General features: G+C 49.0%; 2 protein-coding genes across 4 annotated transcripts in view; one reads left to right on the top strand and one right to left on the bottom strand.

Annotated features, from left to right (window-relative positions):
• The window catches only part of CHAF1A (chromatin assembly factor 1 subunit A), a 32,163-nt gene extending 27,243 nt beyond the window's left edge, over positions 1–4,920 (bottom strand). Inside the window, exons 1-2 of one of the 2 annotated variants that reach the window (XM_083594452.1) lie at positions 4,779–4,920; positions 863–913 (exon numbers count right to left, since the gene is read on the bottom strand). In XM_083594452.1, the coding sequence (XP_083450578.1) occupies positions 863–911 (49 nt within the window). In that variant the 5' untranslated portion in view covers positions 912–913; positions 4,779–4,920. Of the gene's footprint in view, positions 1–862; positions 914–4,547 lie in introns of both variants that reach the window. The other variant, XM_083594451.1, reaches the window with a different exon arrangement.
• A 1,679-nt stretch (positions 4,921–6,599) lies between these two features.
• The window catches only part of SH3GL1 (SH3 domain containing GRB2 like 1, endophilin A2), a 52,601-nt gene continuing 31,344 nt past the window's right edge, over positions 6,600–27,856 (top strand). Inside the window, exon 1 of one of the 2 annotated variants that reach the window (XM_083594803.1) lies at positions 6,600–7,555. In XM_083594803.1, the coding sequence (XP_083450929.1) occupies positions 7,511–7,555 (45 nt within the window). In that variant the 5' untranslated portion in view covers positions 6,600–7,510. The remainder of the gene's footprint in view (positions 7,556–27,856) is intronic. The other variant, XM_083594802.1, reaches the window with a different exon arrangement.

Below are 27,856 nucleotides of genomic sequence, written 5' to 3' on the forward strand. Positions count from 1 at the left end.
CATGTAAAAACACGCTGATTCCCAGACCGTCCGCAGGCTGGATTTAGAAGGTGATTGGGCTGGATCTGGCCCCTGGGCCTTAGTATGCCTACCCATGCTGTAGACTGTAGAGCCACAGAGAACAAGCCTGCTCCGTACATGCAACAGCATGGTGTAGTTAAAAGATACTACACCATGTGTCCCTTCAGACGCTGTTGGGCTCTCAGCTTCTATCAGCCCAAAAACCAGCATGGCCAATGGTGAGAGATGAAGGGAATACCCGGAGGGACACAAGTTCCTCATCCCAGGTGCAGGCGATAGGTTAGGACTGGGAAGAACCAGGTTCAAAGATCACAAATAGATCACTGGGCGACTTTCAGCCTAACCCAACCCATAAAGTTGCTGTGTGGATAAGAGCAAATGCAGCCATATACCCCACCCTGAGCTCATGGATGGGATAAAACATGCAGCCCAAAACTGAATAAAAATGCAACTCTCATCTTTTAAACAGGAAAAAAAAAGGTGGCCACATATCAAGATGGTCCTGAGATGATAGAAAAATTTCCTCTTGCAAAAATCGTAACCGTTCACAAATACAACAAGTAGAATCATACTCCAAATATATGTATGACAGGGCACTGAATAACTTCTGCTTTGCAAAGATTGTAGCTAAACACCATTGCTTTCCCTCAAATTAAATCAATATTGCATTCCTGGAAATGTAGCATTCTGAGTTCAAAGGTTTATGTATAGTATCACACTTAATTATAGAGAAATCTAACAAGCATGAAGGAAAAGAGTTTAGCAAGTCTGTGCCATGCAGAAAGAATAGCCTGGGCTGAAAATGAGTCAGGGTTTTTTGTTTTTGCATGAAACGGGTTACCTTGTATCAGTTTCCGGGCTGGAACCGCTGATTTATCTTGACACTCCATAGCTGTCAATGGAAAACAATCAATTTAATTATAAACTGCATTTGATGAATGTGTCTATGGAAAAGGTTTACGAAAACAGTCTATAAACACAATAGTCTTAAAATATTGAAAAATGTAGTGTTGCAACGAATAATTCAACATTACATTGGAAACATCAAACATGCGCATGAACTGAAAGCTTCCCTAATTATTAGGCATCATCTAGGGTTGCATCCAATTACATGCAATTCAGAGCAGACCCACTGATATTAATAGAACTACGTTCGTCACTTCTATTTAACTTCCCACAGAACTGGAGAGGCTTGGCGGGTCTAATTAGGCTGATAGCCTAATTAGCTCTCCATTGCCACTGTACTCCACTGATTCCCCAGGGGTGACCAGTACCCCTTTCCCACACCCAACTCTCATTGCAAGTTACCAGTTGTTCCCTGTGTTCCCTCCCTGCCTCCTTCCTTGGATCCCACGCAGACCCAATCACTCCTCAAACCACAAGTCCTACTCCATCAGTATTCCACCCCCTCTACTAACACCCAGGTGTGGGGAACCTTTGCCCACAGTCACGGACACGGCCGAACCATACCTCCCATCAGACGCAGAAAACACAGCCTCAGATTATGAGAGGTGCGATTCGGCAACCTCTGGAGGGACAACGGCACCCAATGCCAACATTAACCTTTTAAATACAGTGGTACCTCGGGTTAAGTACTTAATTCGTTCCGGAGGTCCGTTCTTAACCTGAAACTGTTCTTAACCTGAAGCACCACTTTAGATAATGGGGCCTCCTTCTGCTGCTGTGCCACCGGAGCACGATTTCTGTTCTCATCCTGAAGCAAAGTTCTTAACCTGAAACACTATTTCTGGGTTAGCGGAGTCTGTAACCTGAAGCGTATGTAACCTGAAGCGTATGTAACCTGAGGTACTACTGTATTTTTGACAGCATCGGTTCTCCAAGCATGTCCCTTTACCTTTACCTTTAAGCCTGCACATCACTGACTTCCTTGCAAGTCCAAACATAGTGTCTTTCCAATCCATCACCCTCATTCCTACAGCAGCCAACTAGATGCCAACATGCCCTTCTTGATATTTTGGCCGGATGTTTACTTGCACCCCATTGCCAAGTTAACAAAAAACGCAGCCCACATGCCAGTTTTAAGACTGCGTTGCGTAATGGCTTGTGGTGCTAGAACAATATGCCAACAAATGGGCGCTTTACATTAACATATATGGTGCATATTCGTGCGCGATCACCACCAAACATTAACTCCGCTTCCTCAGCAACAAAAATGGTTGCCAAACGAAGGAACGCTCAGATGATAGAGGTCCACCTTATGCCTTGTGACAGCCCTACCCCCCTATAGATGTCATGATTCAAGATGAGTATAGCAGGGGGCTTTCATCAAGGGACTCCCCTCCCTTCTTAATTCAAGCTCTGGGAGTCACCCGCTGTGACCCATCCAACACTTGCTGGACCCAGGCTCTCCTTCCTTAACCCCCCCCAACCTGCCTCAATTTCCTCCCTGCCTCGGTTTCTCTCAGGCGGCAATATGTTCTCCATTTCCCTCCCTTGGGATCCCACTCCAAAAGCTCCATTTCCAGAGCCATAGAACTGTATAGTTGGAAGGGACCCCGGGGGTCATCCAGTCCAGCCCCCCTTGCAGTGCAAAAATCTCAGCTAAAGCATCCCTGACAGAGGGCTCCGTCCAACCTCTGCTTGAAAACCTGCAACATAGACATATCCCTGCCTCCCTTCTCCCCCCCCCCTAAAAAGTGTTTCCACTCACAGGGACTCTTGACACCCACACCAACTCATGTCTGCCCCCCACAACAGCTCCCTTGGCCCTGCCTCAGTTTCCCTCCCCAGCAGCCTGTAAGATATCCCCCCTCCCTCCCTCCCTCTCTGCTGCAGTGCCTCAGTTCCTCCTCTGAAAGCCTGCAGCCAGTGGTTAGAGAACATGGGTGTACAATTATCGTAGAACTGTACAGAGTTGGAAGGGAACCCTAGGGGTCATCCAGTCCAACCCCCTTGCAGCCCACCCATAAGGAATTTCCCTGTCCCTCCCTCCTTGCTGCAGCGCCTCAAGTTTCCCCTCTGAATCCCTGCAGAGCCAGTGGCTAGAGAACATGGGTGTGCAGTTATCGTAGAATCGTATAGAGTTGGAAGGGACCCCAGGGGTCATCCAGTCCAACCCCCTGCACGCAGGAGTCTCAGCCAAAGCATCCCTGGCAGATGACCCCATCTAGCCTCTGCTTGGAAACTTCCGAGATAAACATATCTCTGCTTTGCTTCTCCACCCACCCCAAAAAAGTTTTTCCCCAATTATCGTAGAATTGCATGTAGAGTTGGAAGGGACCCCCAGGGGTCATCCAGTCCAACCCCCTGCATGCAGGAGTCTCAGCCAAAGCATCCCTGGCAGATGACCCCATCCAACCTTTGCTTCGAAACCTCAGACATAAACATACCTCTGCTTCGCTTCTCCCCCCCCCCCCAATAAAAAAAAGTTTTTCCCAATTATCGTAGAATTGTACAGTGGTACCTCAGGTTAAGTACTTAATTTGTTCCGAAGGTCCGTACTTAACCAGAAACTGTTCTTAACCTGAAGCACCACTTTAGCTAATGGGGCCTCCTGCTGCCGCCATGCGATTTCTGTTCTCATTCTGAAGCAAAGTTCTTAACCCGAGGGAATATTTCTGGGTTAGCGGAGTCTGTAACCTGAAGCGTATGTAACCTGAGGTACCACTGTATAGAGTTGGAAGGGAACCCCAGGGGTCATCCAGTCCAACCCCCTGCATGCAGCTAATGGGGCCTCCTGCTGCCGCCGTGCGATTTCTGTTCTCATCCTGAAGCCAAGTTCTTAACCCGAGGTACTATTTCTGGGTTAGCGGAGTCTGTAACCTGAAGCGTATGCAACCTGAAGCGTATGTAACCTGAGGTACCGCTGTACTTCGCTTCTCCCCCCATCAAAAGAAAAGTGTTTTCCAATTATGGTAGAACTGTGTGTAGGGTTGGAAGGGAACCCCAGGGGTCATCCAGCCCAACCCCCAGCAGCCCATAAGATATTCCCTCCCTCCCACCCCTTCCCCCCCCCTCAGGACGACAATTATCCCCCCCCTCCAATATATCCACCTCAGCAGCCATGACATGCCTCAGTTCCCCCTCAGGAACCACCCCACCAGCACCTTAATACTCCCAGCGTGACAACACACAACCCCCCACCCCTTTTCCCCTCAAGACAATATCTCCCCCCCAAAAGTTTCCCCCCCAATTATCGTAGAACTGTGTGTAGAGTTGGAAGGGAACCCCAGGGGTCATCCAGCCCAACCCCCAGCAGCCCATAAGACATTCCCTCCCTCCCACCCCTTTCCCCCCCCCCTCAGGACGACAATTATTCCCCCCCTCCAATATATCCTCCTCAGCATCCACGACATGCCTCAGTTCCCCCTCAGGAACCACCCCACCCCTTTCCCCGCTTCAGTTTCCCCTCAAGGCAATCTCTCACCCCCCCCCCACAAACCCACGACCCTCCTTCCCCGACCTGCCTCAGTTTCCCTTCCCCTCGAGTCCTCCCTCCCTCCCCCCCCCCACGAAGGGTCGCGGGGCGAGACTTCATATCTTATATCCCCCCCCCTCTCTCTCACCTGCTGCGAAGTTTTCCCTCAGGACTGAGGCGCTGAGGGAAGAAGAGGAGGGAAAGGCCTCTCTCTCTCGCGCGCGCGGGAGAGAGGCCGAGCCGGGCTCCCCCTCACGAGAACCGGGGGGGGGTGAAGGGGGGGCGCGCGCGTCCCCGAGGCACGCTCCCGCGCCTGCCCCCTTCTTCACAACCCTCACAGGGGGAAAAAAAAAAACCACCACACAAAGCCGTCCGTTACCCGCGACGGCGGCTTTTTGTCCCCTCCGGCGCCCCGTCCGGCTCCCGCTTCCCTCGCGCCCGCTCGTATTTGGCGGGATCTCGGGAGGACTTCGCGCTCCGGCGCCCTGATTGGGCGGGACGCCGCGCCCCCACGTGACTCGGGTTTCCTTTCTCTTCTCTTCCGCCGCCTTCGTTAGGCTCGCGGAGTTGATGTAAGCGAACTCTCGCGAGAAGAGGAAGGGGGAAGGTCCTTGGAGGCGCATGCGCGGGTCGCTCCGCTTAGCCCCCGCCCCCTGGCCACGCCTCCCCGCTCACCCGGCCCAACGTCTTCTCGCATGTAGAGGTAGCGTGGGAAAAACATGACTAGTTCTCGCGATAACTGACGGGGAGTGTGACGCATGCGCCCGTTGTTCATTCGCCCGCCCATAGAGATAAAATGAGAGGCGCTAGATTAGAGGCTCAACTCTCGGGTCTAGTGCAAAAGTAATAGTAGTAACAAGTATTATTATTATTATTATTATTATTATTATTATTATTATTATTATTATTATTATTATTTTGTTATTGTTATTTTATCCATACCCCAATAATTATTCTCATTAATTATTAATTATTATTAATACGTATTATTAATAATAAATAATTATTAATACAATAATTAATGATAAAAAATAATTGTTGTTTTATCTATACCCCGCCGTTTTCCCTGACATGTGCTCAAGGCGGCTTAAAGAGAAAATAAGAAAATAAGTAAAACAATAATTCAACAGCAAGGGAGGCTCACATCTCTCGGAATGCCTGGGTTTTGATAATTATTTTAAACCATGTAACGCATTTTGATTCTGGTTTTCTATGGTTTTTGAAATATACTCGCAAAGTGATTTCATGCTCTTTATTCAGCTCATAGTGGTGAGGAGGAATGAATGAAAGTCCCCTCAAAGTATCTGCTTTATATACATTATTTACACAATGGGCTGCACATGATTGGCTAATTCCGGAATTCTACTGTAAGCCAATCAGGTTGTGGATTCACTTCTATCTGGAGCATGATTGGGTGGTTCCTTCCAACCAATCATACTGCTGCATTGTTCTAGGACCAATCAGGCTGCTGCATTCTGAATCCTATTGTTCTAGGACCAATCAGACTGCTGCAGTTTGGATCCTATTCAACTCAGTACATAACAGTTTTTTAAAATAACAACTGTTATTACTGCTACTGCTAATAATAACAATATGATTGTGAACTGATTTTAGAATGTATTTCAATTAATTGACTGTGATTTTATGTAAATTGTGCTAGTTTTTCTGTTGTTAGCCGCTCTGAGCCCGGCTTTGGCTGGGGAGGGCGGGATATAAATTATTATTAGTAGTAATAGTATTATATAATTTATAATAATAATAATTAATAATATATTAAAATATTACTATTAATAATATTATATTAAATATTTGTATTAATAATGAAATAATAAAATACTACTACTAATAAAATATTATTATAATAATATTATAATAAAATATTTTTATCATTATGGCGCCGTCCAGCCGCAAATTAATATAACTCGTATCTAACTGGTCACGTTTTCGCAAGGGATGATGGGAGTTGTAGTTCAGAACGACCAGGCGCGGGAGGCGGCGGCCGGCTACTACTGTACTGTAATCCTTCTCGATCCGAAGCTTCCTTCAAAGGACGACAGGGGGCGCTCTGGCTCCGCTCATTTGAAGCGCGGGATGGGCGTGGCCGCGGCGCGACGCCCTTTCGTTCTCGGCGCTCTATCCCACCCGCGTCTATGGTTAGAAGCGTGGAGCCCGGATCTCACTCTCCTCCTCCTCCTCTTTTCCACACCTTTATTTCCGGCGAAGGAGCGCGTATCCCTCCGCCTGCCTGCGCGCATGCGCGTTAGGCGGGGTGGCGGAAGTGAAGCGCCGAGGGGAGCCAGAGAGCGAGCTCAGCCCGAGCCTGGATGTTTTCCCCCGCACCCCGTGTCCTCCCCGTTCCTCTTCCCCGGCTGTTCCTCCGACCTGCCTCCTCTCCGCCTTTCGGGGGTGGGCGCGGGGATTACTTTGTGTGTCCGTCCGCCGTCTGAACCTGTCAGTCCTTGTCCTCCTTTCTGTCTCATTCCTCTCACCTCCCTCTCTTGAAGCCTTCTTTCTCAAAACAACCAAAGCCAAAAAGAGAAAAAAACATTCCCCTTCAGCCAAGCCTGGCCTCTCCTCCCTTTCCCTCTCTCTTCCTCAGGGACTACTTTTCCTCCCTTCCTTTGCCTCACTGAGGACTAGCCTCTTGAACCTCCTAAACTGCCCAGGAGCAGCTGTGTCAACTGTCTCTGCCTGTCTCCCTCCCTTTCTGTCCCCTTACACTCATTTGCCTCTCAGAAGCGTCTCTTGCCTTTGCAATTTTCATTTTCATTTTAGTTAGGGGGAGCTCCTTTCATCTGACGCTTTTGCCTTTTTCTGTGTCATTTTGGGGGTGTCTCTCTCTTTGTGTCAGGCACAGATTCTGTGTGTCCCCCGTTTTTCGGGCAACCTCTCTGCCTCTTGGGACAGGCTTAGTCTTCTCTTCGCCTCCGCCTGCTAACTTAACCAGTGGCCTCTTTATTTCAGGGGCTGGGGTCTGGCCCCCCACACTTCCACCAACCTCTGTGCCTCAAATCATATAGGGACACCTGCCTGCTCCCCTTTTTCCTCTGCCTCTTGTTCGTTTTCCCCTCCGCTGTGAGCTAGTTTTTCAGTAACTACAAGGAGGGCACCATGTCTGTGGCCGGGCTAAAGAAGCAGTTCTACAAAGCCAGCCAGGTGAGAAAAGCGAACATGTCTGTCTTATCTGTTTGGGAAAAAAGAATGGGGAAGGGTTGCACAGATGAGATACCCTTGGGTTTCAGATTGCCTCTGATCTAATTTCTTTTAACATAACTTTTTAAATTCATCTTCAATTACAACCCAATATCAGCCTAACAATACCAAATTATAATACAATTACTAATACATGTCATTCATATACCGAATTCTATAATTTAGGTGCCCCCCCCCCCCCGCTGCGTGTGCTAGAATTGATGGTTTGATGCTTTGCTTTATTTCTGCGTTCCAGGATCTTATTAATGTCAATTGCATTCCGGTCAAAATAATAACCCCTTCTACAACAACTGCGGTGTTAATAACTTGGTGTTGGCACGTTAAATGATTTACAGAGCTACAAGTGAGGCACTCAAACTACCGTATTTTTCGCTCTATAACACGCACTCGACCGTAACATGCACGTAGTTTTTAGAGGAGGAAAATCCATAGGCATGCCACCCGTAGGCATTCCCTCCATAACACGCACAGACATTTCTTTTTAGGAGGAAAAAAGTGAGTGTTATGGTGCAGAAAATACGGTATATCCTTGTCCTTCCTGTGTGTGGCAACCTCTGGGCTAATTCTTGATCCATCTTCCCTTTTAATGTCAGCCTCCCTCCCTCCCCCCCCCCCCACATTATGATGGTTCTTATAATTATCGCTGGTTGAAAACGGTTGGGCACCGAGTTTTGCTTGGAACAGTGCAACTCTAACTCACTGGTTTTCTTTGGAACAGGACAGGTGGATTGAGGAAGGTGTGTTGGCCCTAGTTGTTGTGAGCAAGCATTGCATCACCACAGCAGCTACACTGGTGCGGTGCCCTCTTAGTGCTTGGAAATGGAGTGGGGCAGCAACTGCCTAATTCTAGGACTTCCACTGTTGGGTCAGCACCACTGAACCAGCATTGGCCGGAAAGCGCGTTTGAACAAAATGCCGAAAACCCTGAGCCCAAGGGCAACATTTCTGGTTGGCTCGTTGCTTCATGGCAGAAAAGGTTTTTGTTATTCATGGCTTCGTGAGGTGGAATACCAGTTGCTTGGAATCAAAGGTGGACAGAGTGCTGTTGTGCCCAGGTCTTGCTTGTGGGCTGCCCTATGCCATATTTAGGTGCCCACTCGATGTGTCCTTATTATGTTCTTGTGTGGCGCCGGTTTGGGGTTAAGTTGGGTAGATTGCTCAGAGTCCCTCTTTGTAAAAGCTTTGCTTGGCTGGCGTGGCGAGGAACCATCACCTGTAGGCGACTAGAAACAGGTTGCGCTTCGCAGATATTTCTCCTTGCAAGGGCGTGGGGGCAGCTGCTGGCAGCCTGGTAGATTCCAGGTGAAGGAAGACACACACACACACACACACACACACACACACACGTTGCTGCCACCACCCCTCTTCTGACCACAGGATTTCCCCCCCCCACACACACCTGCCCCTGAAGCCAGGTGCCCCTGGCTTAATAGACTGCAATATGGAGTAAGCATAACTTTCATATGCCGTGGGAAACCCAAAAAATGGTGCGACTTGCTTTGTTCGGTTTATTGTGGTTATCTGGAGCAGAACACACAATATCGCGAGGAATGCCTGTATTTGCCTGCAGTACCTGAAGTACCGCCCCTTTCTATATAAACCAACCCGGACTCTGCATTCGTCATCCGAGGCCCTTTTTGTGTGCATCCTCCACATGTGGTCTGGAAGGTGGCAACACGAGAACAGGGCCTCTTCTGCGGTGGCTCCCCATTTGTGGAATGCTTCACCTTCATTGTATATTTTAGGCACCAGGTGAAAACGGTCCTCTTCAACCAGGCATTTGGAGGATTAATATTCTACAGCAGGGTTTCCCTGCAGCTTGGGTTCCCAGCTGTTTCGGGAACTACAACTCCCACCACCCCTAGTTAGCAGGACCAGTGGTCAGGGGTAGTGTGAATTGTAGTCCAAAAACAGCTGGAGACCCAAGCCTGGGAAACCTTGCCCTACTTGTAAATGTGTCTGTGGGAAGGGGTTGGTTATTGCTTTGTTTCACTTATTTTCATGCTTTTAAACTGTACAGTGGTGCCTTGGTTGTCGAACTTAATCCATTCTGGAGTCCGTTCGACTCCGGGAACAGTTCGGAAACCAAGGCGCAGCTTCTGATTGGTTGCAGGAGCTTCCATCACTGAATCGGAAGCTGCGGACGCCTCGTTGGACGTTTGCCTTCCGAAAAATGTTCGCAAACCGGAACACTCACTTCCGGCTTTGCGGCGTATGGGAGCCGATTTGTTCGGGAGCCAAGCCGTTTGACAACCAAGGTACCGCTGTAGTTTGCTCTATGAACCGCCCTGAGATCTTATGATGAAGGCTGGTATATAAATCTTAGTAAAGGTAAAGGGACCCCTGACCATTAGGTCCAGTAGTGGCCGACTCTGGGGTTGTGGCGCTCATCTCGCTTTATTGGCCGAGGGAGCCGGCGTACAGCTTCCGGGTCATGTGGCCAGCATGACTAAGCTGCTTCTGGCGAACCAGAGCAGCGCACGGAGACGCCGTTTACCTTCCCGCCGGAGCGGTACCTATTTATCTACTTGCACTTTGACGTGCTTTCGAACTGCTAGGTTGGCAGGAGCTGGGACCGAGCAACAGGAGCTCACCCCGTTGCGTGGATTTGAACTGCCGGCCTTCTGATCAGCAAGTCCTAGGCTCTGTGGTTTAACCCACAGCGCCACCCGCGTCCCATATAAATCTTAAGAAATAATAATAATAATATATACACAAATGAGCATGTGCAAGTGGCTTGTGGCTTTTGTTGAGTTCTGTGCTGGTCTGAATTATAGCTGTTTTTAAAAAAATAATAATAGTACAGTGTTGTGGGAGTTCTTTTTAATGTGCAAACTTCTAGAGTATATATCTCTAGGGACAGCGGGAAAAGGCTCCTGGTCTGAATTCCTGGAAAGACGCCAGGCAACGTTAAGGTGTAAGAACGGACAGAGTCGTGTGCTCCTAAAATGATCAGAATAGCACAAAGAGGGACAATCGCATGGGCCAAGCCAGGATTTTTTTGGTGGCGGGGGGAGGCCTTTTGTTAGGGGGGGCAGAACTTCAGTTTGCTATGTATTTTTATTGATTTGGGGGGGTTGTCAACAGTATATGACAAAAATAATCCTCCTGTTGAGCAACACAAAACCAAGCAAACCATGGAAGTCTGTAAAAATATGTAAATATACACACAAGGGAGTTGGAGTCCAGCAACATTCGGGGGCTGAAGGTTTTGCTGGATAGCCAACTCCTTAATCAGCCCCAGTCAGCAAGCCCATGTCGGAGTCCAGCAACATCTTGACACGTTCTGTAAGACAGCTTGGGTTTCTAATTACTTTGAATAAGATGCATAATTAGTATACCGGTGTGGGAGAGGTTCCTATACTTGCAAGGGACGCGGGTGGCGCTGTGGTCTAACCCACTGAGCCTCTTGGGCTTGCCGATCAGAAGGTCGGGGGTGAGCTCCCATTGCTCTGTCCCAGCTCCTGCCAACCTAGCAGCTGAAAGCATGCCAGTGCAAGTAGATAAATAGGTGCCGCTGCGGCGGGAAGGTAAATGGTGTTTCTGCGCGTTCCGGCTCCCGTCACGGTGTCCCGTTGCGCCAGAAGCGGTTTAGTCCTGCTGGCCGCATGACCCGGAAAGCTGTCTGTGGACCAACGCCGGCTCCCTCGGCCTGAAAGCGAGATAATCACCGCAACCCCATAGTCGCCTGGACTTAACCATCCAGGGGTCCTTTACCTTTACCTTTACCTTTTACTATACTTACAGAAACTCAGCAAGGTATGCAGAGGTGTGTTTTTTAAAAAAGTGCAAATTAAAAGTAAAGATCCACACCAGACATCCTTGTCCAATGAAAAGCGAGCATTCTCTATGCGCTCCTAGTTCCTTCTGGCTCCAGAAGTGTCATTGTGGGGATGGGGGGGGGGGCTGCAGAAAATGGTGGTGGAGATTGGATTGCTTGAGCCCTAGCAGCTTACAGTATTGCTGTGAAGGGGGTGGGGATGTACTGCAACAATTTGTTGCAGGTCCTCCTTGTAATGTATGTGTATTCCCCGCCCCCGCTCATGGGTTCTGGGTAGCTATTGTTATAAGAAACTGAATGGGCCTGTGTGCTACATCTGTGTGCATTTGTGTGGGGCGGAGGGGGGAGGGAATAATGTCCATTTGTCTTGTGCTGGCACCATGCCTACACTTATTAATATAAACTATATTGAAATGTGCAGGGTTGTCATAGTTCAAAATCCATTTTTTTTAAGGTGTGGCAGAACTGGGCTCCCCGCTTTCACTCCAGCCACAAAGTACAGTCCCTTCTGGCTGTAGAATAATTGTAAACTTGGATGCATTATCGGTGCTGGGCTGGGTGGGGACAATGATGATACGATAGCACATTTCGAGCGAGCCGCTCTGGTTGCGCAGAGAGGAATCAAAAGCCCTTTTCAGAGCACACATCTGTCAAACCCAACTGAGCTGAGAAATGCAGCGTTCTTACAACATGCCAATTTGCAAGTTTGCAGCCCTCCTCCCGAGCTACCGCAGGATGGGGAATGTATTATTCTGTCCAGGGCCTAGAAATTATCCCCAAGCCTCGCGAGATATCGTCTTGACGTCTCCACCATCTGGAGGTGAATGCTTGGGGGAGTCACTGGATCCTGACGGTTTTCATAAGCTAGCAACACGTCCTGTAGAATTCTATCCGTTCTGTTTTTACCTGCACAATCAGAACGAATTTCAGGAACCAAAATGCTTTTTCTGTGCGGCCTGAGCAAGAGCAGTGGACAACATTACAGTGGTACCTCGGCTTAAGTACTTAATTTGTTCTGGAGGTCCGTTCTTAACCTGAAACTGTTCTTAACCTGAAACACCACTTTAGCTAATGGGGCCTCCCGCTGCCACTGTGCCGCCGGAGCACGATTTCTGTTCTCATCCTGAAGCAAAGTTCTTAACCCGAGGTACTATTTCTGGGTTAGCGGAGTCTGTAACCTGAAGCGTCTGTAACCTGAAGTCTATGTAACCCGAGGTACCACTGTATAGCTAACTCTTGTCGCTTGTCTTCACTTACTCTCCCCTCCCGCCTTGCTCACAGTTATGAAGAATATTCCTACGTTATGAATGGTCCGAGTCACCATTAAGAAAAAAGAGGCCGGAATGGCCCAATCTATGTGTGTGGTCTGCCCCTGGATCTTCCTTAAGTTCTCAGAGTTCTTAACCTAGCTCAAGTTTCGCCAGCTAGCCAGATGTTTAATTGATAATCACAGTCAGTCCGTTGCTTGAAAAATAAAGACTTCAGAACCGCCTTGCCCCAAAATGTCACCTCTGGGCGTTCCATTTTGGTGACTGTAACCTTGGGACACTGGTGGCACTGTGGGTTAAACCACAGAGCCTAGGACTTGCCGATCAGAAGGTTGGTGGTTCGAATCCCCGCAATGGGGTGAGCTCCCGTTGCTCGGTCCCTGCTCCTGCCAACCTAGCAGTTCGAAAGCACGTCAAAGTGCAAGTAGATAAATAGGTACCGCTCTGGCGGGAAGGTAAACGGCGTTTCCGTGTGCTGCTCTGGTTCGCCAGAAGCGGCTTAGTCATGCTGGCCACATGACCCGGAAGCTGTACGCCGGCTCCTTCGGCCAATAAAGCGAGATGAGCGCTGCAATCCCAGAGTCGGTCATGACTGGACCTAATGGTCAGGGGTCCCTTTACCTTTACCTTAACCTTGGTTTAAGGAGCCATTTGGCGCCTAGCTTATATACCTGACTTTCTAACACTGCACAGTTGCAATTAGAAGCTTTGTCACGTTTGTGCAGTGGCCAAAGACGTTGGTAGCCTTGTACCCATCACTTGGTAATTCTGATTTCTAAGACAACAGAAATAAAAATCAGTGCAGTATTTGAGAAAAAATCAGCCTGCCATATTGATTCGAAATAGCATTCAGTTGTCTCCGAACATAGGAGAAACCTGTTCCTTGATTTGGCTATGGTACCCTAAAGAGAGGGAAGCGGGTGGTGCTATGGATTAAACCACAAAGCCTAGGACTTGCTGGTCAGAAGGTCGGCGGTTCGAATCCCCGTCATGGGGTGAGCTCCCGTTGCTCGGTCCCTGCTCCTGCCCACCTAGCAGTTCGAAAGCACATCAAAGTGCAAGTAGATAAATAGGTACCACTCTGGCGGGAAGGGAAACGGCATTTCCGTGCGCTGCTTAGTGCTGCTGGCCACATGACCCGGAAGCTGTAAGCCGGTTCCCTCGGTCAATAAAGCGAGATGAGAGCAGAAACCCCAGAGTCAGCCATGACTGGACCTAATGGTCAGGGGTCCCTTTACCTTTACCTTTACCTCAAAGAGGTGTTCCAATTCATAATGAATATATGTATATAAATATACATGCATGCGTGACATATATACCGCACCCTACAGTCGCTGAAAAAGATTAAAATAGACCTGCAACAAATGAAGTCACCAGCTATTTTGGTCTCGGATCTGATTCATAACAAAGTTGATTCATTCTCTCCCACGCCCCCACCATAAATTGAGCACTGTTTTAATTGCAGAGATGGAGTTTGTTTGCGGCTGGCCTCATCTTTTCACTGACTCTCGAGTCAAATCCCCAGGAACCAGTCGACAGTACTTGGTAGTTTTAAACAGTCCTCCCTTAGGGATGGATCAGGCCCTTAATATTTGTATAAAGATAAAGGGACCTTGAAGCTGTCCCAGAAACTCCAGCGGGTGCAGAATGCTGCAGCGAGGCTCCTCACAGGATCTGTGCCATGGGAGCATATTCACTCAGTGCTTTTCCAGCTGCACTGGCTCCCGGTGGAGTACAGGGTCAGATTTAAGGTACTGGTTTTGACCTTTAAAGCACTTCATGGCCTAGGACCCTCGTACCTATGGGACCGCCTCTCCCGGTATGCCCCACGGAGGACCTTAAGGTCCATTTATAGCAACACCCTACTGGTCCCGGGCCCTAAGGAAGTTAGATTAGCCTCAACCAGAGCCAGGGCCTTCTCAACACTGGCCCCGGCCTGGTGGAACGCTCTGTCTCCTGAGACCAGGGCCCTGCGGGATCTGATCTCTTTCCGCAAGGCCAGGTTGTTCCACCTGGCCTTTGGCTCGGAATCAGTTTGATTCCCTCCCCCTCTTTCTTTTTCCTTTCTCCTCCTATGAAGAGATTACACTCTAATGCTTTAATGTTGTATCTTAATCTTTTAAATTGTATTTTAATCAACTTGCTTTTATTATTGGTTGTTAGCCGCCCTGAGCCCAGTCTTGGCTGGGGAGGGCGGGGTATAAATAAAAAATTATTATTATTATTATTGGATAGCGTCTCGCACGGACAAATTGGAAACGCCGTGAGCGTGCCATGCATGGCCGTTCGAACACAGCCTAGGAGTCTGAAGCGCTTTGTTGACGCCTTGCTGCAAAACTCGCTTCAAGATTCGTTTCGGGGTCTTGTTGTAGCCGCCGACTGAGGATAAATCAGCTCTCTGTGTTGTTAACCGCAATACCGCATAAGAAGCAGCATGATTCTGAGCCGGAGAGTTGGTTACTGACGCTGTACTGACTGGAAGCAGCACCCCAGGGTTTCCTGGCTTGGCCTTGAGGCCTTCTGCATGCAAAGCAGATGTCCAGCCACCCAGCTTTTGCTCCCAGACCCCTGCCCCGTGCTGTATCTAGTTCACCTTTCCTTCTGCTCCCTCCGTATGGGGTGGAGAGAGCGAACAGATGGCCGCTTATTGTTATCCTGCCATCTTCCTCCTCCGTTGCAATTTGCTGCCGGTTGTGCATATCTTAAAACCATCTGTCCCTTTCTCTCGGCGCCGGGAACTTTTTATCCGTTCCGTTTGTCTCGGTGCATTTATACTGGCAAGCGCTCTGAGAGTATCTATGTGCTTGCATCAGGGGGTTTTTTGGGGCGGGTGGTGATCCTTCTGGAGGCCCAGCTTGCAAGCCTCGTTGCTTCAATGTGAGACAGTTTCCTGGTTCTGCGCTGGCTGCGGGAAGAACTTGCAGATATTTGCGGCTTGGGAAACAGGAAATGGTGACATCGTTGCGCTGAGAATCGTGGTTCAGAGAAGTCTCAGGCAAGGCAGGGGCGACGAGGTGCTTCTCGTTTTCAGTCAGCAAGTTGCTTAAGTAAAGAGTCGCATTACCATAAAAGCACAGGTAAAAACTCAGATATAAAAGCTGCTCTCCAAATGGCACCTTGAACCTAGGGTGCAGTCGCCACAACGAAATGTTGGAGGATGGATGGCGGCTAACAGATTGAGGTTGAATCCTGGCAAGATAGAAGTACTGTTTTGGGGGGACAGGGAGCGGGTGGGTGTGGAGGACTCCCTGGTCCTGAATGGGGTAACTGTGCCCCTGAAGGACCAGGTGCGCAGCCTGGGAGTCATTTTGGACTCGCAGCTGTCCATGGAGGCGCAGGTTAACTCTGTGTCCAGGGCAGCTGTCTGCCAGCTCCACCTGGTACGCAGGCTGAGACCCTCCCTGCCTGCGCACTGTCTTGCCAGAGTGGTGCATGATCTGGTTATCTCCCGCTTGGACTACTGCCATGCGCTCTACGTGGGGCTGCCTTTGAAGGTGACCTGGAAACTGCAATTAATCCAGAATGCGGCAGCTAGACTGGTGACTGGCCGGGACCACATAACACCGGTTCTGAGAGATCTGCATTGGCTCACAGGACGTTTCCGAGCACGATTCAAAGTGTTGGTGCTAACCTTGAAAGCCCTAAACGGCCTGGTCCTGTATACCTAAAGGAGCGTCTCCACCCCCATCGTTCAGCCTGGACGCTGAGGTCCAGCACCGAGGGCCTTCTGGTGGTTCCCTCATTGCGAGAAGTGAGGCTACAGGGAACCAGGCAGAGGGCCTTCTTGGTGGTGGCGCCCGCCCTGTGGAACGCCCTCCCATCAGATGTCAAAGAGATAAACAACTACCTGACATTCAGAAGACATCTTAAGGCAGCCCTGTTCAGGGAAGTTTTAAAAATGTAACGTATTGTTTTTAACACTTGATTGGGAGCCGCCCAGAGTGGCTGGGGAAACTCAGCCAGATGGGCGGGGTATAAATAATAAATTATTATTATTATATTATTATGTCTTTGCACCATCTTTCTCTTATTCCCCTTTTCTTTCTTTCTTTTTTGGCAGTGAAATTTGTCGTTGTCGGTTTTATTACTGTTCGTTTCATTTCTTTACTGCTTTACATAGGCATAAGCACGCACGGCCCTCCAGATGTTTTTGTGACTACAATTCCCATCATCCCTGACCACTAGTCCTGCTAGCTAGGGATGATGGGAGTTGTAGTCCCAAAACATCCGGAGGGCCGAGTTTTCCTATGCCATTTTAAATAAAACATTTCAAAGCGATTTATGAAACATACAATAAAATGATCCAAAATAAAACTAATGCCAGCTTCAAGGGATATATTTCACATCCTTCTCTAAGGGACATTTAGCTCTCCCCCTATTTGTTTACCTACTTAATTTATAGAGCTGCCCCATAGCAGGAGGACTCTAGGAAGACAGTGGGGTGTAGTGGTTAGAGTGTCAGATCAGGACCTGGGAGATCAGGGTTCAAATCCCCACTCCTCCAAGAAACTCACTGGGTGACCTTAGAGCTAGTCGCAGCCTCTTAAGCTACCTCGCAGGGGTGTTGGGATTACCTGTGGAGGGGGGGTGGACCATGTGCTCCTTGCAGAAAAAGGTGGGAGATGTTGTTGTTGTTGTTTAGTCGTTTAGTCGTGTCCGACTCTTTGTGACCCCATGGACCAGAGCATGCCAGGCACTCCTGTCTTCCACTGCCTCCCACAGTTTGGTCAGACTCATGTTTGTAGCTTCGAGAACACTGTCCCACCATCTCGTCCTCTGTCGTCCCCTTCTCCTTGTGCCCTCCATCTTTCCCAGCATCAGGGTCTTTTCCAGGGAGTCTTCTCTTCTCATGGGGTGGCCAAAGTATTGGAGCCTCAGCTTCAGGATCTGTCCTTCCAGTGAGCACTCAGGACTGATTTCCTTCAGAATGGAGAGGTTTGATCTTCTTGCAGTCCATGGGACTCTCAAGAGTCTCCTCCAGCACCAGAATTCAAAAGCATCAATTCTAATTCCTCTTCATGGATCACTGCCTTGCCGTGGCGAAGGGGCTTGAATAACTCAGAGAAGCTATGAACTATGCCGAGCAGAGCACCCAAGGTGGGAGATAAAATGCAATAAATGAGCTCTTCTGCTCACCTGCTTAAGGAAGCTGGAGGGTTCAGCCAGATGGAAATGTCAGTCGCCAGTGTAGCATCCAGACATCTCCACGTGTTTGCAAGTGGACCTGCGCCGGTCACAAAACACGCCTGGCTAATTTCTAACACTGTCTGGTGGTGGGAAGAGGGTTTATCTGGGAGGCAAGGCTGGCTGTACGATACTGCAGGGAGATATCGTCCGATGGGGTCAAGGAGGATAACGCATGGCCTGCACAGAACCACATTTCTGCTTTGGCAACGATTGCGTCCTCTCACCCAACTTGTTAGAGCTCTTTATCGAGTTCACAACTCCTCTCCCTGCTGCTTAAGTCCTAAACAATTAGATGAGGCCCTCGTTGACTTTTGAAGCAGTCACTCAACAGATACTCTTCCTTCCCTGCTCCACTTCCTGGACTTTGTGTGGAGCATTGACAAAAAAAACCTCAGGGGGTAGGGGGTGGAGAAGTCATTTATAGTGAACAAAGCCCTCTCAACTGCTTCCACACCTGCAGAACCGGCAGGGAATTGGTGTTAGAAATTAGCCAGGCGTGTTTTGCGATTGGTGCGGGTCCAGTTGCGACCACCTGAAGATCTCTGGGCGCTTAGAGAAGGAGCTGAAACGTTTTCCTTAAAGCTTGAATTTGTTTCATTCTAGATTGTTTGAATGGATGTTTTAACATGTAAAATGCTTTGAGAAGGGATGTGGGTGGCGCTGTGGGTTAAACCACAGAGCCTAGGACTTGCTGATCAGAAGGTCGGCGGTCCGAATCCCCGCGATGACGGGGTGAGCTCCTGTTGCTCGGTCCCTGCTCCTGCCAACCTAGCAGTTCGAAAGCACATCAGAGTGCAAGTAGATAAATAGGTACCACTCCGGCGGGAAGGTAAATGGCGTTTCCGTGCGCTGCTCTGGTTCACCAGAAGCGGCTTAGTCCTGCTGGCCACATGACCCGGAAGCTGTACGCCGGCTCCCTCGGCCAGTAAAGCGAGATGAGCGCCGCAACCCCAGAGTCGGCCACGACTGGACCTAATGGTCAGGGGTCCCTTTACCTTTTTAAAAGAGTAGGGGGACAGTTTCTCTCCTGTAGACCTTGACTCAGCTCTTCATTACTTTGGGGAAAGGGTCTGACCTGGTCGCCTACGCCTATCTTTCCATCGCTGACCCTGTCCTTTCTCCTGACCAAACATGCACTTGGTGTCAAGGATGCAGTTGAGAAAGAGGGAGAGCTTCCTTTCACTCGGCCTGTTTCCTGTTCTAAACATGGCATGGGAAATGAACTAGGCTAAAGGCGAACACATCCTCCCAGCTAGGTGTTGGGTGCTGCAATTCCCTTGGCAAGGAGAGAAGGAAAAGAGGCAGGCAGGCAGACAGGCAGACCTGGTCCCGCCTGGGTGGAGCTGCTCTCTGCAACTTAGGACTCTCGCCTCTTGAGCTCCGGTATCGGCTCAACTCGGCATGGAAGCTGCAGGCAGCCGTGCAGGAAATACCCGGTGCGCCAGATTCCTGGAAGTCTTAAGAGGCTGATTCACACCGCCACCTGATCTCCACTGGATCCCGTGGTTTTTTAAATTCGGTGTTTACATTAGCTCACGAGGTGTTCTTCTTCGTGGTGCTGCCTCCGAAGGTGGCCTGGAAGCTTCAGCAGTTGCGAAATTCAACGGCCAGGCTGCTCACCAGGGCAAAATGGCGTGAGCACATAGCCCCAAGCCTGGCCCGACTGCACTGGTTGCCAGCTAGCTCCCAGGCCCAATCCAACGAGCTGGTTTTGACCTATAAAGCCTTAAATGGCTCAAGACCTCTCCCTGTATGAACCAACCCAGACCCTGCAATCCTCACCCGAGGCCCTTCTTCGGGTGTCCCCTCCGCAAGAGGTCGGCAACACGAGAACGGGGCCTTCTCTGCAGTGGCTCCCCATTTGCGGACGCTCTCCCCAGGGAGGCTCGCCTGGCACCTTTGTTGCATATCTTTAGGCACCAGGCAGAAACGTTTCTTTTCTTCCAGTAAGCAATCTATGTCCTTGGTACTGAATTTTTTTTAAGCTGCTACCTTTCGTCCAGCCCCCCACCCCAGGGGTCAGCAAACCTTTTCAGCAGGGGGCCAGTCCACTGTCCCTTAAACCTTGTGGGGGGCCAGACTATATTTTTTTTTGGGTGGGGGGAATGAATTAATACCTATGCCCCACAAATAACCCAGAGATGCATTTTAAATATAGTCATACCTTGGGTTGAATGTGCTTCAGGATGAGCCCGTTCGAGTTGCACTCCGCAGCAAACCAGAAGTAACGGAGCGCGTTACTTCCAGGTTTCGCCACTTGCGCATGCGCAGGTGCTCAAAACGACATCACGCCCATGCACAGAAGCAGCGAAAAGCGACGCGTCCGTGCACAGATGTGCCATCGCTGGTTACTTTTGCTTCTAGATGCGAACGGGGCTCCGGAACGGATCCCGTTCGCATCTAGAGGTACCACTGTAAAAGGGCACATTCTGCTCATGTGAAAACACCAGGCAGGCCCCACAAATAACCCAGAGATGCATTTTAAATAAAAGGACACATTCTGCTCATGTAAAAACATGCTGATTCCCGGACCATCCGTGGGCCAGATTTAGAAGGCGATTGGGCCAGATCTGGCCCCTGGGCCTTGTGTTTGCCTACCCCATGCGTGCAGTAAGTCATAGGCTGAGCTCACGTTTCATGAAATGTTTGTTGAGCACTGCAGAAGAACGTTGAATGACAGAATCTCCGTCGAGAGGGAAGGGAGAGGCCAGGAATGTTTTAGCAAGAGGACTGGGTTTCCGGAGCTGACAGAAAGAAAATTGGCCACGGATGGAGCAGGGGAACTCGAGGAATGAATAGAGAGGGGAGGTCAACAGCTTGTGGGAGAGGGGAGTGGACAGGCAGAAGAGACCAGGATCTGGTGCCGGGAAGCAACAAGGAACTATTCAAACAGGAGGCATATCAAATGTGCTCCAAACAGGCTGAGCTTGATTTGGCCTGAATCGCGATGACCCGGCCGGACCTTGCAGAGCTTGTTCTTTTCCACAAACAGGTGTAGCAAGCATTAAATCTGCTTGCTGCGGTTGTGAAGCCAGGTCTCCTTTTCCCGGGCCTTGCCGGACGCTCCCCTCGATAACTGCAGAGCTGGGGGGCGCACGCTCTCTCCTTCCTCAAGAGCGCAGTTTCATCCTTCTTGCTGCGAACATCTTCAGCAATTAATGTGCTGCCCGCCAATTGCTTTTGTGTGGTGGCTCTTTAAGTTTTCTGCCCCAAAGTGCCCTCTTTCCAGAGCGAATTTTCTGTCTATTTGTCCATCTAGCCCAGAATTCTCTACTCTGACTGCCAGCAGCTCTGTCAGGTCTTGGGCAGAGAGAGCTCTTCACCATCGCCTGATATTTACAATTCTGACCGGCAGTATCTCTTCACAGTCAGGGGCAGAGCAACAACTTAGCTCTGCCAGCTTAAATCCTTTAACCAGAGGTTTGTTTTTGTCTCATTTCTTTCTTGGCCTTGCCCTCCAGAGAGATCAAGCTGGTACATGATTTCCTCCTGTTCTTCACAAACAAGCACACACTTTATCCTCTCAGCTGGATAGAAGGTTTCGTCGGCTGAAAGTGTGTGGCTTAAGATCGCCTGGTGAGCAGCAGTTTGATACAGGGGTAGCCAACATGCCCCCCCATGTGGTTTTCGACACACAGGGCTTGGAAATACAGTGGTACCTGGGGTTACAGACGCTTCAGGTTACAGACTCCGCTAACCCAGAAATAGTGCTTCAGGTTAAGAACTTTGCTTCAAGATGAGAGCAGAAATCAGGCTCCGGTGGCGCGGCAGCAGCAGGAGGCCCCATTAGCTAAAGTGGTGCTTCAGGTTAAGACCAGTTTCAGGTTAAGTACGGACGTCCGGAACGAATTAAGTACTTAACCCGAGGTACCACTGTATTCACTTCTTAATTGAAGTATTTCCGGTTCGCGTCCAGCCTGCACCCCAAAGGAACTAATTCCGATTCACGTTTGCCCCTTTGCAAAGCGAACTAATTTGGTTCGCCTTCAGTTCACCTAAGCCAGGGGTCCCTCAGACCTTGTGTGGGGGCTGGACTATATTGGAGGGGGTAATGAACGAATTCCTACGCCCCACAAATAACCCAGAGGTGCATTTTAAATAAAAGGACACATTCTACTCAGGTAAAAACACGCTGATTCCTGGACCGTCCGCGGGCCGGATTTAAAAGGTGATTGGGCTGGATCCGGCCCCTGGGCCTTAGTTTGCCTATCCATGACCTAAACAATGATTTTTCTCCCCCAGCCTTCAGAATGTTGCAGGCTCATGTACTGATGTGTAAAAATGCGCTTCGGAAGAAAACATCAAACCCATATGTGCACATAAATGTGAATGGTTCAATTTATATCCCCCAGCATTTAGGATAATAATAATAATAATAATTTTTATTTATACCCCGCTCTCCCCAGCCAAGGCCGGGCTCAGGGCGGCTAACAAGCAATGATGAAAACAAGTTGAATGAATGCAACTTAAAAACAAAATTAAGGATCTTGAAGCTTCGAGGCCCAAAGGGGTAAAATAATAATGATGATGATGATGATGATGATGCAAGAGAATGGACTTGAAGATCAGCTAGGAATCATTCAGAATTCAACTCCCGAAAACAATCTTTAATTCACGTTCAGTTTGGCCGGCAGTTAGGAGAACTGCTTTCAACTGCGCTTCGGAGGTTTTTTGCACTAATTCAGCAAACGTTAAGCCAAACTAGTTCACTCTGCAAGCATTGATCGAATGACATTTCCCAGCATCTTTGACCGTTCCAATCACGTAGGGAACAGCTACACTTCCTCTAGTAATGCAATTTTTTTGTTGCTGCCTCTACTCACCTGCAAACATAATTTGCTCGCCATAGGTGACCATGCAGAGTTGCTTTATGCTAACCAGGCTCCTGTTTAGTTTGAGCGTGGAGGAGAGGGGGGAGTTGTGTGTGTAGCTATTCTGCAGCTGTGTCCCCAGAGCTCTTCCTGTTAATGATTAGTCCCCCTTTGAGGGAGACGAATAACTATGCCTAATTAACCTTACTCCCTCGGTGTTAGATTCTTTTCCTGGCTCTTGCATGCATGCATCAGTAGCCCTCCCTGCATCCCATTTAAACCTCTCTCTCTTGAAAAAAAAGTGAGTCAGCAGCTTGTAAGGGGCGGGAAGGAAAGAATTGGGCAGGAGATCCTAGCGCTGCAGCGAAATGTGACTTTATCCGGGCCAGGGGCCAGGCCTGGAAAATGTCATCTAAAGTGGAATACGGACGTGGGCGGCTGTACGTTGCCGCCCTCTTTCCCCCAGAGATCTTTTCTTGCAAGCCATGCAAATAACCTTTCTCCAGATGCTGATGCCGTCTCTTCCATCCTAGGAAATTCTGTCCACAGAACTACGTTTTCTCTCGCAATACACCGTGTGGGTTGTTGCTGTTGTTGTTTTGCGCTCTGCAGAATGCAGTCTTTGTCTTTCCTTATGGACCCGGGGTACAGTGGTACCTCGGGTTACATACGCTTCAGGTTACATACACTTCAGGTCACAGACTCCGCTAACCCAGAAATAGTGCTTCAGGTTAAGAACTTTCCTTCAGGATGAGAACACAAATTGTGCTCCGGCGGCGCAGTGGCAGCAGCAGGAGGCCCCATTAGCTAAAGTGGTGCTTCAGGTTAAGAACAGTTTCAGGTTAAGTACGGACCTCCACAACGAATTAAGCACTTAACCCGAGGTACCACTGTATGTGTGTGTGCTGTATTAATTTAATAATGTTCCCTAGGTGGCTTACCAAGCAGTATTTAATTACTATTAATTAAAAGCAAGCAACAGAAATAAGAACCTAAGGGTTGAATCCAAAAGAACACCAAGACACAGACCACTCCTTGCAAGGATTTTTGTCGGTGCAATGGGATATCCACCTCGGTTGCAAATGCTAACTCTCTAGGTATTCCCTCAATCCTCTGCCGTAGATTCGGGGACGTGGAGTTTCTGTTCTGAAAATCCTTCCACTGATGGAACACCCTGTTTAGATCCTGCCCTAAGATGCCCTAAAAAACTCCTTATAACACTTTGCAGCTCGGGTTAAAACCACACTAAGCCCTCAACAGCTCTAATGCAATTAAAAAGCCCAAGAGAATAAATAAGTAAAAAATTGCAACCATACTTGAAAGCATGCAACGGTATCGTAGTAAAAATCAGGTCTACCGTCCGTTTTTCTTGGTCCCAGGCTCTCTTTGATTCCCTCGCCAGCTGAGATCTACACGTGATTTTCGAACGTGGGGAGAATTTGCATTGGCTAGAATTCTCCTTGAAATTTCCCTATTTCAATGCAAGAGTTAAAATGCCAAAACAGATGAACATTGCACCAACCTATGTCGGCTTGTCTAAGCAAGGATGTTTTCCTCTGGTGTCAAAAAGGCCATAGATAAGGAACAAGGCGAGCTTCTCTCAGGAAGCTATTGGATTACTGGGCCCACTACCAAGAAGGCCCCGTTCTCTAGTAGCTTATCTCTTCACTTTCTAGAACAGGGTCTTTGAAGGAAGATCTTAGTGTTCAGGTAGGCAAACGTGGCCACGTGAACAAACACCGAGAGAGGAGGGTCATGCGGCCGAGAGCTGTGGCTCTGGCCTGTTGTTGTCTTCCAAGTGTACAAACAGCAGGAGGAAATTTGGGTTTGTATCTAGGGCTGGATTGATCTGTCGGTTTCACTTTCTCCCGGTTGTTCTTTTTATTCTAGTCTTAAGTTCACATTTCCACATCGGTTTGTGATTTATTGTTTTTAAGCCCTCCTGAAAAGGAGAAGGTCTCTCCTAACACACACCCCCAGATTTGCCTAAAACACGTTTGCAAAGCAGTTGCCCCAATATAACACAACATGTTTTCACAAATACCATATTTTTTGCTCTATAAGACTCACTTTTTCCCTCCTAAAAAGTAAGGGGAAATGTGTGCGCGTCTTATGGGGTGAATGCAGGCTGCGCAGCTATCCCAGAAGCCAGAACAGCAAGAGAGATTGCTGCTTTCGCTGCGTAGCGATCCCTCTTGCTGTTCTGGCTTCTGAGATTCAGAATATTTTTTTTCTTGTTTTCCTCCTCCAAAAAACTAGGTGCGTCTTATGGTCTGGTGCGTCTTATAGAGCGAAAAATACGGTATATACACTTGTATGCACGCTTTACCCTAGTACTGTATATGCATGTTTTGCACGTGCTACTTGTTTGGAAAACTGCGCTGCAGAATTCTGAGAAGCGCACACTTTGAAGGATGTCTGGGTTCCATTCCCCCATGTTGTTTCAGGACGTGTGAATTAGGGAGGTTTGCCCTTAAATGTGAATTGCATTGAACCCCTCCCCACCCCATCCGTCCCTGGTTGTAAATTTTGCTAGGACTAAATCCAGTGCAATTGATGAACCTAAATCAGTAGAACGTGAGACTCTTAATCTCAGGGTTGCGGGTTTGAGCTCCAGGTTGGGCAAAAGATTCCTGCATTGCAGGAAGTTGAACCTTACGGTCCCTTCCGCTTCTATAATTCAAGTAAGGGATCCCCTTTTAATTTCAGTGGGTCTACTCTGAGGATAGCGAACTTTGACTACAACCTTTTGTAACTATGCTGCTGTGGGACGGAATATTTTCCAAAATGGGTGGTTTTCTGTGAAATGTTTCATTATTACAGCGATGTACAACCGGTCAGCGGCGGCCTGAAAGCGAGATGAGTTCCGCAACCCCATAGTAGCCTTTGACTGGACTTAACTGTCTAGGGGTCCTTTACCTTTAAAGGTAAAGGGACCCCTGACCATTAGGTCCAGTAGTGGCCGACTCTGGGGTTGCTGCACTCATCTCGCTTTATTGGCTGAGGGAGCCGACGTTTGTCCTCAGACAGTTTTTCCGGGTCATGTGGCCAGCAGGACTAAGCCGCTTCTGGCGAACCACAGCAGTGCACGGAAACGCCGTTTACCTTCCCGCCGGGGTGGTACCTATTTATCTACTTGCACTTTGACGTGCTTTCAAACTGCTAGGTTGGCAGGAGCAGGGACCGATCAGCAGGAGCTCACCCTGTTGCGGGGATTCGAACCGCCGACCTTCTGATCGGCAAGCCCTAGGCTCTGTGGTTTAACCCACAGCACCACCCGCGCCCCTTCCTTTACCTTTACCTTTTACCTTATATCATGCCACTTAGTTGCATGGCATAATTTGTTTGCTAAATAAGTATGCTAAATCAGATCTCCATTTATTTGGGGGTCTTGTACCTTGGGTGCAATGGGACCCTTCAACAGTGGAATGGTTTTACTCGGGAAGTTGTGGACTCTCCTTCCTTGGAGGTTTTTAAGCAGAGGTTGGATGGCTATTGGTCTAGATGAGATGCATTCTGCATTGCAGGGGGGTTGGACTAGATGACTCTGGGGATCCCTTCCAACTCTTATATGATACTGTGATTTTATGGGACAGGGCAGATGAGGTGCTGTGAAGCTTGAAAACCCCACGACTTACTTAGCAAGATTTGTACTGTAGATAAAACCCACAAGCAGCTTACCTAGAATATAAAAAACACGCTAAAATCGACGTCAAGAAACAAGTTTATGAAAAGCAAAATGACTACTGTCGACATTTCAAAGTGTGCATTCTGAACTAAAAGTGGATTCAAGCGCAGATCGACTTCACATGTCTAGGTAGGCTTGCACAGACAGAAACGTTTTGGGCGTCTGCCAAAGCACAACGCCTAGCGTCACTGAGCAGGGAGCCCCAGATTGTAGGAGCTGCCACGTGGAAAGATCTCAGCTCCTTACATAATGCCAGTTCCGCAGATCAAACCGGCCGTGTGGGGTAAAGGCTTTAAGCTGGGTAAACACTTGCGAAGAATTGTTGCTCCGTCACGAGGGCCAGAAACCAGCGAGTTATTTAGAAAAAAAGAACAAATATGCATGCATGGTGCTAGGAGTACACACAGCACAGAGAGCTTAAGTTCGGAGCAACGTAAAGTGGAAGTGATTTCTCCTGATTCTCCTGGCAGAGTTTGCTTGCAGCCAGGCGCAGTTCGTTCAGGGCAACCTCTTAAAAGCCCTGAAATAATAAATCTGCAGCAGGTGTTGTTGTTATTGTTGTTTAGTCGTTTGGTCGCCTCCGACTCTTCGTGACCCCCTGGACCAGAGCACGCCAGGCACTCCTGTCTTCCACTGCCTCCCGCAGTTTGGTCAAACTCATGCTGGTAGCTTCGAGAACACTGTCCCACCATCTCGTCCTCTGTCGTCCCCTTCTCCTTGTGCCCTCCATCTTTCCCAACATCAGGGTCTTTTCCAGGGAGTCTTCTCTTCTCATGAGGTGGCCAAAGTCTTGGAGCCTGAGCTTTAGGATCTGTCCTTCTAGTGAGCACTCAGGGCTGATTTCCTTCCGAATGGAGAGGTTTGATCTTCTTGCAGTCCATGGGACTCTCAAGAGTCTCCTCCAGCACCAGAATTCAAAAGCATCCATTCTTCGGCGATCAGCCTTCTTTATGGTCCAGCTCTCACTTCCATTCATCACTACTGCGAAAACCATAGCTTTAACTATACGGACCTTTGTTGGCTGCCGAGTAATCTCAGCTGCTCCCCGAGAAGCAGACAGCTTGATCAAAAAAATCAAATCCCCTGCAAAAAGTTCATCGGTCGGTTCCACGTGGCCTGCAAGAGGAAGCTCTTTGAAAATATTTTTGCTTGTTATCGGCCTTGGCGGAGCTCCTCTTTCAGCACTTTGGTTTATTTTTTCGGGGGGGGGGGGGTGAAGTACATCCTCCTTTTCACATGCGGTTTCCTCCGCCGCATCCCATCGAACTGCAAGCCCATCACTTTCTGAGGTTGGCGGTTGTTGACAGGAAGCGGAAGCGGGCAGGTCCAGCATCCCAGGCTGAGTTGGCTGCAGCCGAGATGCCCAGGTTGCAAAAGGAAGAAAGCAAATCTTGCTTCCCTGGGTCCGGAGCAGCGCTTTGGAGAACGGAGGGGGAGGTCTCTTGTTTGGGCATCTGCTGGTAGCCCTGGGGACAAACCCTGCAGGGGTCTTACATGCAAAACACTTGG

This window comes from Podarcis filfolensis (genome assembly GCF_964270895.1).
Source record: "Podarcis filfolensis genome assembly, chromosome: 18".
In the NCBI taxonomy this organism is placed as follows: domain Eukaryota; kingdom Metazoa; phylum Chordata; class Lepidosauria; order Squamata; family Lacertidae; genus Podarcis; species Podarcis filfolensis.